This window comes from Pristiophorus japonicus, chromosome 3 (genome assembly GCF_044704955.1).
Source record: "Pristiophorus japonicus isolate sPriJap1 chromosome 3, sPriJap1.hap1, whole genome shotgun sequence".
Lineage (NCBI taxonomy): Eukaryota > Metazoa > Chordata > Chondrichthyes > Pristiophoridae > Pristiophorus > Pristiophorus japonicus.
This window is the reverse complement of record NC_091979.1, coordinates 315,728,111-315,740,283: the sequence shown is the minus strand read 5'-3', so window position 1 is coordinate 315,740,283 and position 12,173 is coordinate 315,728,111. Positions and strand designations below refer to the sequence as shown.

Sequence of the window (12,173 nt, the reverse complement as noted above, 5' to 3'; positions counted from 1 at the left end):
GATCCACTACAATGGTTCAGTTAAACTGCAGCTGCACTTTTCAAACTGCAATGCGCAGCAGGAAAAATAGAGTTATACTGGGAACAGGGCATGACTGCAGCTCACATTGACAACTGTCCAAATCTGCTTAGGCCACTGAGATACTTAAAATGCAGCTCCACACAAGGAGATATGGTGCAAGCCCAGCCTGGGGTGAGGTGGTTACATGGCAGAAGTCTCAAACAACTTGTTTTTATTAAGATCAGGAACAGGGCCTGACACCTGAGTTGTTCGTGTCAACTCAAAAGTGGTAATATAACTGCATGCCTATACTTCAAAGATTAAAGCTGAAATAAATAAGTATTTATAATCCTTTAGTGCCTCTGTGTCTTGGAGGGGTAGGGGAGGGTTAACAGTAATGACTGAAGTAATTCGAAAAATTAACTCCCTGCATGTTAAAAGCCAAGCAAAAATTGTGAAGAAATTGTAATCAATTCATACATGTATTCTCAGGATGTGAGCATTGCTGGCAAGGCCGGCATTGTATTGCTTATCACTAGTTGCCCTTGAGACGGTGGTGGTGAACCTTTGTCTTGAGCCACTGCAGTCAATGTGGTGAAGGTACTCGCTCACTGCTGATAAGTCAGGAGTTTCAAGATTTTGACGCAGCGACAATGAAGGATCTGCGATAAATGTCTAAGTATGTAACTTGAAGGGGAAGTTGGAGGTGAAGGTGCTCCCATGCCCCTGCTGCCCTTTACCTTATAGGTAGTGGAGGTCATGGATTTGGGAGCTGCTACTGAAGAAGCCTTGGCAACTTGCTGCAGTGCATCCTGTAGATAGTACACCTGCAGCCATGGTACACCGGCAGTAGAGGGAATGGATGGTTAGGCTGGTGTTCTCATCCAGGCAAGTGGAGAGTACTCTGTCACACTCCTGACTTGTGCCTTGCAGGTGGTGGAGAGGCTTTGCGGAGTCAGGAGTTGAGACACTGGTGGCAGTATACTCAGCCTCTGGCCTGCTTTATTGGCCATGGCAATTATGTGGCTGGTGCAGTTACGTTTCTGATCAATGGTCACTCCCGACCCCGTGCTGATAATGCAGCATTCAGTGAAAGTAATGCAGTTGAATGTCAAGGGGAGGTGGTTAAGCCCTCTCTTGTTGGAGATGGCCATTGCTTGACACTTGTGTATCACCTTAAAAATTGCACCTACTGCTTAATGGTGAACGTCTAGCGATAGGTGAGATATAAATGCACTATAAGTGTGCAGAGATATCAAGGTCATTGTTAAGCCTGCTTTAAAGTTAAAATTTCAACAAAATAGCAAACGGTTACCGAACAACCCCTTCCCAGGAAATCAGAAGCTGAGAACATTTAAAGGCTCTGAAATGTGACCCATTCCCTTAGTGGTGATAGCACTTTAAATTTCCGAAAGCCAGCTCTTTCATGGAGAGGGACGTGACCATCACTGCATCTTTTACCATCTATGGATATTCTCCGCATAACTTGTATCCTCCCTATCCAAGTGAAACGTTATGCTGCCTGACGTTGGATGTGCTGCAAGGATCAAAGTGATGGACAAAAATATGAAGTCCTATTTCTGAGCCCATTTTATAATACGACTTTGCCCCGTCTGCGTTGAGATTCTTATTGCCTTGTTGGTTCGGGAGGATTATCAAGCGTTGTCAAGGGCGATCGATTAGCCTCCTGTCAATGGATATTCGCAGCTGCTCCCCAATCTCGCATCTGTTTACATTAGACACTGATATTCCCCTTAACTTGACGAACTGTGCAGTTGGAATGTAGTAAAATGCACCGAGAGCCCTCGGCCAGCCAGGGAAGTGCCTGTGTGTGAGAACCGTATAAGGCTGTGGAATCGGAATCCGTGTAGCCGGGCTCGGGATCTGCTCCTTTTTTGGGGCTGCTGTGGGTGGAGGCAGAGGGTGACGAGACACAGGGGCTATAAAACTTAACAAACCGGGGAGGAAGAGTGCACCATCCCAGCGTAAAGGACCCCGGCAAAGCACGGACAGGGTGAGTCCCAGGCAAGGGTTAACCAGCCCTGCCTACTCTATGTGCACTACTCAATATTTAGAATTGTTCTCCAATTTTAATAATGGGAAATTTGCAAGTAGCAGACTGCATGGCAAAGAGTCAATATTTTGCAAAAATAGAACCTGTCATTTATGTGTCTTTTTAGTGAAAAGTTGCAATAGTTTTAATGCAATCTGGTGATTGCTGCACATTCTGGTCAGTGATAAAATTATCAGAAAGATTGAAAGTGAAATCTGGATATATGGAATTTCTAAAGTCTTAGGGATGGTGAAGTCGATTTGATGCTGCAGTTGCTGATAATGCAAATATTGAAAACATCTATCCTAAATAAGGTTTTCCGTGTAAAGAAATTTGAAAGTGGCATGGAAGTGTTACATTTACTGTTTCCCTCTCGAAGTAAATACCTGAGAGATAGTTCATGATCATTAAATGCTCCCAGCACTTGACTGCAGTATGTCGTTTGGGCAAAGCGTGAACAGTCGGTGAAGTAGCGGTTCACTCGGATGGGATGTATTTCCAGAGCTTATCCACAAAGTGATGTGTTGGAGTTTGGCTCCGCTTCGGGCTGTTTATATAAACGGGCAACTGCATGGGTCTGGATCAAGCATTTGAATGTCCAACAGTGTGCATATAACGTCAGACAAATGTTCTCTGTTGGGCTTCAGAATCTCTCTGTGTTTATTACAACAGTCAATTCGCCTATTTAGTGGGGTTTCATATATCTGGTTGTTATGGCCAATCGGGAGAACAGACGAGGGCGACAGCTTCTGTCAAAGGATCACTAGTTCACGATAGACCAGATTTTGGCACACATCAGCCTTACGTGTAATATTGGGCTGTGGTGGCTCAGGGCTGTGGATTTCTGGGTTTATTACTAAATATGGTTCTTTCTCAATCCCTTTCCAACGTCTCTCTGATCGTTCTTGGTATTGCAGCCCGAGGCGAATGCAGAGGACTGGCAGGGGTGACTTGGAGCAGTGTACCAAAAAAACATACTTGAGGGGATTTTTATGGTGTCGCGGGCGATTTCCTAATTAGGAAAAAGATGCATTCAAAGAAAGCTCCTCAAAGTATTTGGACTTCCTCCGGGAGCGCGGGGATCTATTGGCTACTTTGAGAAGTTTAAAGAGCCACTCTATAAACACTGAGGGACCTGTATTAGAAACTCAACCTGCAGTCAAACAGGCACTTGATTAAAGTTGTATTTTTTTGGTGAATATTCTGAATTGACAAGGATTGCACACACGTTGCGGACACCGTTAAGTTAGATAACCATAATCGCTTTGAATTCAGACAGGTTTATTCAGACCTACCAAGTATACTATTATCACGTTCAAGTTTGTCCCTGACCCGGTTCTGGTATAAGCCTGTGATTGTAGAACCTCTTTATTCATTGTAATATCGATTAAATTGAACGTATTGATAGATACATGAATTCAGACACATGCACATACACAAATACGCCTGGCTGTGTTTTCTGACCTAGAGTGCTGTCTGATTATTTCCTTTATCCCATTAGACTCGAGCAGATTGAACATGTGTGATGAGGAGGAGAGCACAGCGCTGGTTTGCGATAACGGCTCCGGACTGTGTAAGGCTGGCTTCGCCGGGGATGACGCTCCTCGGGCGGTCTTCCCCTCCATCGTGGGCCGCCCCCGTCACCAGGTCAGCGGCCGGCAACTCGCAGACTCGTCGCAAAGGGGCCAGCTGTCAGCCAGCCAAATCAGCGTGAAATCCGAGAGCTAAATGAGTGAATATTACATACAAACACAGAATGCTGGAAACACTCAGCGGGTCAGGCAACACTTGTCGAGAGGGAAACAGAGTTAATGTGTCAGGTCGATGAAGCTTGGGCAGAACTGGAGAGTGTTTGGAAACAGCATTCTTACATTTCGAACATGCGGGAGTTCTGACCAAGGGTCATCGACCTGAAACGTTAACTCTGCCTCCCTCTCCACAGATGCTGCCTGAGCTGTTGAGTATTTCTAACATTCTCTGTTTGTATTTCAGATTTCAGCATCCACAGTATTTTGCTTTTGTAACAGTATGTTATTAATATTACATTAGGATTGATATTATAAACAGTTATATATATATATATATATTGAGAGAGAGAGGGGTGTTCTACATTTTGAAGGGTTTGGATAAAGTAGATGGGTAGATGTTTCGACTGGTGGGAGGGTCAGTTACCTGAGGACACAGATTTCAGTGATTGGAACAAGAACCCGAGGGGAGATGAGATTATTTTATGCAGAGTTGTTATGATCTAGAATGCGCTGCCTGAAAGGGTGGTGGGATCAGATTTAATAGTAACTTTCAAAAGGGAGTTGGATAAATACTTGAAAGGGGAATTTACAGGGCTATGGGAAAGAGTGGGGAGTGGGATTAATTGGATACCTCTAACAAAGAGCTGTTACAGGCACGATGGGCTGAATAGACTCCTTCTGTGCTCTATCATTCTATGAATATGACACATTTAATATTGGATGAATAAATCATCCCATATGCAATCAGAAAGAGCTGAGTCATTGTATATGAGAGGTCGGGAGGTCATCATCATCATCATTATAGGCAGTCCCTCAGAATCGAGGAAGACTTGCTTCCACTCCCAAAGTGAGTTCTTTGATGGCTGAACAGTCCGAAAAGAGAGACACAGACCCTGTTACAGGTGGGACAGACATTCGTCGAGGGAAGGGGTGGGTGGGGCTGGTTTGCCGCGCGCTCCTTCCGCTGCCTGCGCTTGACCTCTTCATGCTCTTTGCATTGAGACTCGAAGAAATCTGGAGGTAGATATCAAATATAAACCACACCATATGTCGATTTTACGCTGCAACATGATGGTGTGCTGTATTCTGGCTGCCTGAATTGTAAATTCTCAAACATGATTTCAGTGTGCTGTTCATGGTATATATGGACTCTACATGTTCCGTTTAACCCTACAGGGCGTTATGGTGGGTATGGGCCAGAAAGACAGCTACGTAGGTGATGAGGCTCAGAGTAAGAGAGGTATCCTGACCCTGAAATATCCTATCGAGCATGGCATCATCACAAATTGGGACGATATGGAAAAGGCAAGGGACCATTTACATTCTTCCTGGACCACTTAAACCCCACCCCGGCTTGGAACGGCTCTAAAAGTCTTAAGTTCAGCTAAGTTCATCGATATAAATATTGCAAGTATCGATTGGGATGAACGGGACAGCTGTATTTTAAAACACTGGTCTTTATTTCCACAGATCTGGCACCACACCTTCTATAATGAGCTGCGTGTAGCCCCCGAGGAACATCCAACTCTGCTCACTGAGGCTCCCCTAAACCCCAAGGCCAACCGCGAAAAGATGACCCAGGTATAGTGCTACCCGATTGTTGCTGCCTGATCACTGATCCCTCGCGCTGACTAATGCTATTGCACTTTGGTGATTTGGCTGACTTGCTCACTAGACTTAAAACCTCCATCAAATAAGCATTGATGATGAGACTTATGATCGAAATCTTGTTCTGTGAATTCGCCCATTGAAAGCATTGCTGTCTAACTGTAGTAATACACTTAAACGGACTTGTAGGTGTGACTGGCACAGACACGATAGGCCGAATGGCTTCTTTCAGTGTCGTAATCTTCTATGATCCTATGTAACAGCTGGATGTAACTACTTTCCAGATCATGTTTGAGACTTTCAACGTGCCAGCCATGTATGTTGCTATCCAGGCCGTGCTGTCCCTTTACGCCTCCGGCCGTACAACCGGTAAGTGAGAAGAGTGTTTACTGTGCTGCACGGGGGAGCCGGGGATGGGGGGGGGCACCCACCTCTGGCTGGTTCTGATCAGATGGTTGTGCCCATGTGCAGGTATTGTGCTGGACTCCGGAGATGGTGTCACCCACAACGTGCCAATCTACGAGGGCTACGCCCTGCCCCATGCCATCATGCGCCTGGATCTGGCTGGCCGCGATCTCACCGACTACCTCATGAAAATCCTCACTGAACGCGGCTATTCGTTTGTCACCACAGGTAAGGAGCAGGATTTCCAGAGCAACGCTTTCTTAATGTCTATTACTGTGAAGGCGAATTTTACGTTGAAAGTACATTCAAGGTTAGAGTGGCACTTAATGGCAGAGAGGTGTTCAGACTTCATTTCACTGAGCGTACAATTGTAAAAAAAATTAACCTTTTCAGATCCTACTTTACAATAATTTGAGAAACAACTGATCCCAAAGCAGCTACAGAACAAACTTTCCCCAGTTGTCTGATGGCTCCAAGGCCAAGTCCTCAGGTAGGATGTTCCTGACTGTTCCATCAACAGAGGGACAAAAAGAACATCTAATAAACTTGGCCAATTTTCACCCTTTTTATGGTAAAGGCAAGCAAAGCAGGTGGTCGAAATTCACCTTCACCCGAAACGGCGCACACCTACCATTTTCGAAGTCTACTGGCCGCTGCATAGCTGAAAAAATTCAGCTCCTCGAACTTTCTGTTCCAAGCGGGGTGGAAGTGGCCTAATCATGGGGGTGGAAGTGGGGGCGGAGCAGAGAGGGCGTCACTAGCGGGGCAGAAGTGGGGGCCAGGACGGTGTCTCCGCCGCTGTCAGTCATCAGCACCACGCCAATGACATCATCGCGCTGGCGCGACGACATCGGCGCACTGGCACACCAATGACACCATCACGCTGGCGCGCCAACACGTCTCTCCCCTTCAGTTAAAGGGGAGAGCCCCTGCGAGCTCTGCGTCTTTTTCAGTTCGGTCCACTGGGCCACCAGGCAGGGTTTCAGCCGGGCCAGCAGCCTGGCACCCAAGAGGCGGGGTACCAGGCTGCCTGTTGGTGGCCCGGCCAAACCCCGAGGCATAATTGTCAGCCCGACCTGGAAGTCAGCCGACAAAAAAAATAATAAAATGGTGTCGCCGGCAGCACCACCTCCCCTTTAAGGGCGCCCGCGCCCCCAACCAACAAGGCCCAACGAGGAGTGCACCGACACAAAAAGCTGTCGGGGGCACAGAGTGGTGGTCAGGAGACTTTTGCAGGTGAATTTCCCTCCGTTGCAGTGCGCGCTGTGATGATGTCTTTAAGACACAACTGCAGGAGCGGGGTGGATTGTCACACCGCAGCAAAGCGCCCAGAGGTGAATTTAGTGAGCGTCAACTAGGCCTCTGCAAGTTGGTGGCCATTCAGCACTGCCCCGTGGCCACCGCATTCAGGCGGCCAAAGGCCTTAATGAGAGGCTTAATTTTGGCCCCCAGCACTCTTGGACACGAAGGAAAGATGATGGGTATTATCCACAAGCAAATGCGAATTTGGCAGATGCATAATTAGAAAGTTCCAGATGCATTTCCCCCAATTTCAGTAGGTAGTGCTTTAAAGATTTGTGCAGTTACATGTGTATTTCTCCAAGACTGTATTTTTTGCAACGTAATATCTCAGTAATGTTTTTTCCTTCAGATTTAGTAAGGAAGTGGAACAATCGTTTCTGCAAATAGAAATAAGTGTGTGTGCAGGTTTATAATTAGTCCTGATGGACGATTTCCCTTTGATTCACAGCTGAACGTGAGATTGTCCGCGATATTAAAGAGAAGCTATGCTATGTCGCTCTTGACTTTGAGAATGAGATGGCCACAGCCGCCTCCTCTTCCTCCTTAGAGAAGAGTTATGAGTTGCCTGACGGCCAGGTCATCACCATTGGCAACGAGCGTTTCCGCTGCCCAGAGACTCTCTTCCAACCATCGTTCATTGGTGAGTTGATTTTATGATAACAAACATTATTTGCTAATTCAAGTGCGTTAAAGGTTCCGAAAATAAAGTCAGACAATGTTTAGCTGTGGATCATACCATTACCATCATAAGTAGGATATGGAGGTGCAAACTCCATTTGGGACAACAATTTATTTAAACTAATTCTATATTGACACTTGCATAACTGAGACATCGCTGACTCAGGCACTGTCAACTCCCATTACCGAACAGGTGAGCCACTCAACAGCCAGAGCCCTTGCCCTCAATTCCTGAATCTGCTCAATGCATATTGAAATAAACATAGCCGCAGGTAAATGGAGTTGACATACAGATTAGCCAGGATCTAATTGAATGGCCTACTCATGTTCCTATGCTCCACAATGTTAGCCGTGGCTCAGTGGGTAGCACAGTCATCCGAGTCAGACGGTTGTGGGTTCAAGTCCCACTCCAGGGAATTGAGCACATATATCTAGGCTGACACTCCAGTGCTGAGGGAGTGCTGTCTTGCAGATGAGACGTTAAACAGAGGCCCTATCTGCTTTCTCAGATGGATGTAAAAGATCCCATGGCACCATTTCGAAGAAGAGCAGACAAGTTATCCCTGGTGTCCTGGCCAATATTTATCCCTCAATCAACATAACAAAAACAGATTATCTGGTCATTATCACATTGCTGTTTGTGGGAGCTTGCTGTGCATAAATTGGCTGCCACCTTTCTCACATTACAACAGTGACTACACTCCAAAATTACTTCATTGGCTGTAAAGCGATTCGAGACATCCGGTGGTTGTGAAAGGCATGATGTAAATGCAATCTTTCTTTCATAGGCACACACAGCAATACACACACAATATCTACCAGCCACATAGAAGTAACTATTGATGTAGCAATATAAACAAGGCAGCTTCACTTCACCTAACCAGTCTCAGCTTAATTCATTGGTGTTCTCGGATTACACCGAATCTCAGCAATATTGGCAAGCTTGCATCTTTCTATAGACAATTTGCCCAATGAGATATCTTTCACAAAGGGTATTTTGATTTTGAAACTTACAGTAATTTTACACTCTCCATGGATTAATTTTAACATTTATTCGACAGGGATGGAGTCTGCGGGCATCCACGAGACCACATACAACAGCATCATGAAGTGTGATATCGACATCAGGAAGGATTTATATGCCAACAACGTACTATCTGGAGGTACCACCATGTACCCTGGTATCGCTGACCGTATGCAAAAGGAAATCACTGCATTGGCCCCCAGCACCATGAAAATCAAGGTCAGTTGAACAAACTTTTAAAGGAAAAAAAAATAGCACAATGTTATTTGGTGTCTGATCGTTATTGACCTCTCTTGATAACGTCAATCAGAATGATCGTTCTCCCAGCAAAATGCTACCCTAACTTGCACGTGGAACCTCATCAGTGGTAACACTGAGACATTTGGTCACTGACTGAACTGAATATGGGACAAAGGGATGAAAAGGGCTGTTTGTATGAGGCAAGTGTTTAAACCAGAACAGGGAAGAAATCACTTTCATGTTGAGGTTAGGACCTTGAAAATGAGTGTCACCAAGAACATCAGCTGATAGTCACCATACATTGCTTCTGGCTCCATGCAGCGTTTCAATGCCAGCTGTATGTACCTTATAAAAGAGCACCCACTAATAAAACACACACACACGGACTGGAGGGATTTAATGCAGAGAGAACATCGGGATACACTATACATTGAAGTAAAGTTGCTCTAGTGTCCATTTCATTGGCAAATCTTATAAAGAGTATATTTAAAACTGAAAATGAACTATTATTTAAACACTGAACTTAACTGATTTTGATAACACCATTTGACTATTTCATATTTGACTTTCACTTGCATAAACTTGCCACTTCAACTTCACAGCTATATTATCTGATTTTTAATAGGTATACAGTATTGTTTAATCTCTTGCTCTACATAGGCAATATCGTTCTATGCCCAGATCATAACTAAACAAGTGTTTTAAATATTTTTACTGTTAAGATGCACTTTCCTATAGATGTCATTTGTTAGGTTCAGCAGGAAAGACTCTACATGGGTTAAGCATTAAAAGTAAACCTACACATTCCTTTTTACTTATCATAGACTTCTGATAAACTTCTAAGTATTATTTAAATCCGCCATAATGTTAAATAACTGCACTTAAAAAAAAACAGCATTTAATACCTTTGTGTTTGAAGATATTTTAAATGAGCAGCCGTATGAATAACTAAGAAATGAGTTCACCCAAGCTATTCATGCAAGTTCTGATTTTGACCAGCAGTGGGAGTGCTTTTCTCCTGAGTGGAGAAGCATTGATCAGGTCTCCTGGGACCAGCTCAATTTATCGGTCTGACCACTTGGACAGCAAATGGTGTAGACCAATGGTGCGGAGTGGGGGGTGTTGCAGGATACCAAGAAAGGCAAAAAAAATTTTTTTAAAGGGACACAGGAATATATTAGGGTTGGCTGCTGGATGCATTAAAATGATCAATTTAGATATCTGTGATACATATCAGAGATATCCGTGCTCCTTTAATTCTGCCCTCTTGAGCATCCCTAATTATAATCGGTCAACCATTGGTGGCCGTGCCTCCTGTTGCCGAGGCCCTAAGCTTTGGAACTCCCGACCTAAACCTCTCCACCTCTCTTTCCTCCTTTAAGACGCTCCTTAAAACCTACCTCTTTGACCAAGCTTTTGGTCATCTGCCCTAATTTCTCCTTATGTGGCTTGATGCCAATTTTTTTGTCTTATAATACTCCTGCGAAACGCCTTGGGATGTTTTACTATGTTAAAGGCGCTATATAAATACAAGTTGTTGTAGATATTGCAGCTTTAAATTATTTCATAACCATTACTGTTGCAAATTATAGTGGATCCACTTTTTAATACTACTCCAAGCCAACAACTATGAGAATGATGGTATAATTTCAGAAGAGTATTCCGGTATTAAGCTACACTTTAATCAGTTTAAATTGCTGCAAAGATTGACTACATGCAACCTTTTATTGATAGGAATTGGAGGATCCAAAAAAAAGATGGTAGACTATGAAGATATATACCTTTAAAATGTGCAATACAGAACACTGGAGTCTGCCACTCTGCCTTGGCAAGGACCTAATATGCATTTATAATTTAGTGCTTAGGACTACTGTAAAATCAATATTCTTTACAATATTACAGTTCTAACCCAATCATGCCACGAATGAAAGATCTCACATTAATATAGCACCTTTCAGCTCCTCAGGCTATCCCAAAGCACTTCACAGCCAATGAATTACTTTTGGTGTACCCCTGTATTATAGGCAAAACGGCAGCTAATTTAAGGCAGAGTTAGGGCTCACAAACAGCATGCAAGACAAACACCGGTTAATCGGTTTTCATCGGTTTGTTGGGGGGTTGGTTATTAGTTAGGATACCAAGAGTGCTTTGTTCTTCTTTCAATAGTGCCAGGTGGGTTTTTTTTTTTTACATTCACCTGAGCAGGAAGATATCTTCAGTTTAACATCTCATCCAAAAGATAGCACCTTTGACAATGCAGTAGTCCCTCAGTACTGTATAGTCAGCTAAACTAAATGTTTACATCCTGAAGTAGGGCTTGAACCCACAGCCTTTTGACTTAAAAAGGCAAGTGTGTTACCATAGAGCACAACTGACAATAGACAGTGCCAGCACATAGTTTTGCAGCTGCAATTCTGTAGCTCCAAAAAGGTGAGGCACTTCCTCCCAAGAAAGAAGGGAAAAACAGCAATCGGCACCTGGGTCACGCACCTCCAAACAGCTGCATCGACAGAGGCAGGTTTACAGCCTGTCCCCAGAGTTGGGAAAAGTTGTGGGATGAAAGAAAAATGCAAATTAAGAATTCCAACTGAAACCTGCTCTCAATACAAACAGCAAACTTTTCTCACTAATCATTATGCCGTGATTGAAAAGTGGAGATATATAAACCACTCGTATCATTGTTGTGTATCTTTTTTTTTTTAAAAACAGATCATTGCTCCTCCTGAGCGCAAGTACTCAGTCTGGATTGGTGGCTCCATTCTGGCCTCTCTCTCCACCTTTCAGCAGATGTGGATTAGCAAGCCCGAATACGACGAGGCTGGTCCATCTATTGTACACCGCAAATGCTTTTAAACAATCGTCTCTTCTCTCTCCCTCGCGCTCTTTTTTGTATCTTTTTGCAACAAAAAAAAAACTGTGAATGTGCAATTAGAGAAACATACTTTCTACCGTTTTCATTCCATTGCTCTGTCACTAGAAATTACCTGTAGCTTTAACTGAATGAATGGGAGTTTTTAAAATAAAGTCAGAATGTGCTGCCAGTATTTTCAACAATTGTCTTGTGTTTCCTGAAATATTTGACGTCTATTTATTTACTAGTGTAATGGCTAACTAG

At 44.0% G+C, this 12,173-nt stretch overlaps 1 protein-coding gene across 1 annotated transcript; it reads left to right on the top strand.

The window, feature by feature from the left end:
• The first annotated feature begins 1,927 nt into the window (after positions 1–1,927).
• Positions 1,928–12,112, top strand: acta2 (actin alpha 2, smooth muscle). The gene is made up of 9 exons (XM_070876906.1): positions 1,928–2,014; positions 3,555–3,700; positions 4,978–5,106; positions 5,272–5,382; positions 5,694–5,778; positions 5,881–6,042; positions 7,565–7,756; positions 8,856–9,037; positions 11,768–12,112. The coding sequence occupies exons 2-9, from the start codon at positions 3,572–3,574 to the stop codon at positions 11,909–11,911; spliced, it is 1,134 nt and encodes a 377-aa protein (XP_070733007.1). The 5' UTR covers positions 1,928–2,014; positions 3,555–3,571; the 3' UTR covers positions 11,912–12,112.
• Positions 12,113–12,173: the final 61 nt, after the last annotated feature.

Excerpts from the sequence above, each read along its gene's own strand:
- acta2 (XM_070876906.1), top strand. The coding sequence starts at position 3,572 with ATGTGTGATGAGGAGGAGAGCACAGCGCTGGTTTGCGATAACGGCTCC. Across the intron at positions 5,107-5,271 it reads ATTGGGACGATATGGAAAAG|ATCTGGCACCACACCTTCTA; the intron begins GCAAGGGACCAT and ends TTATTTCCACAG. Across the intron at positions 7,757-8,855 it reads CTTCCAACCATCGTTCATTG|GGATGGAGTCTGCGGGCATC; the intron begins GTGAGTTGATTT and ends TTTATTCGACAG.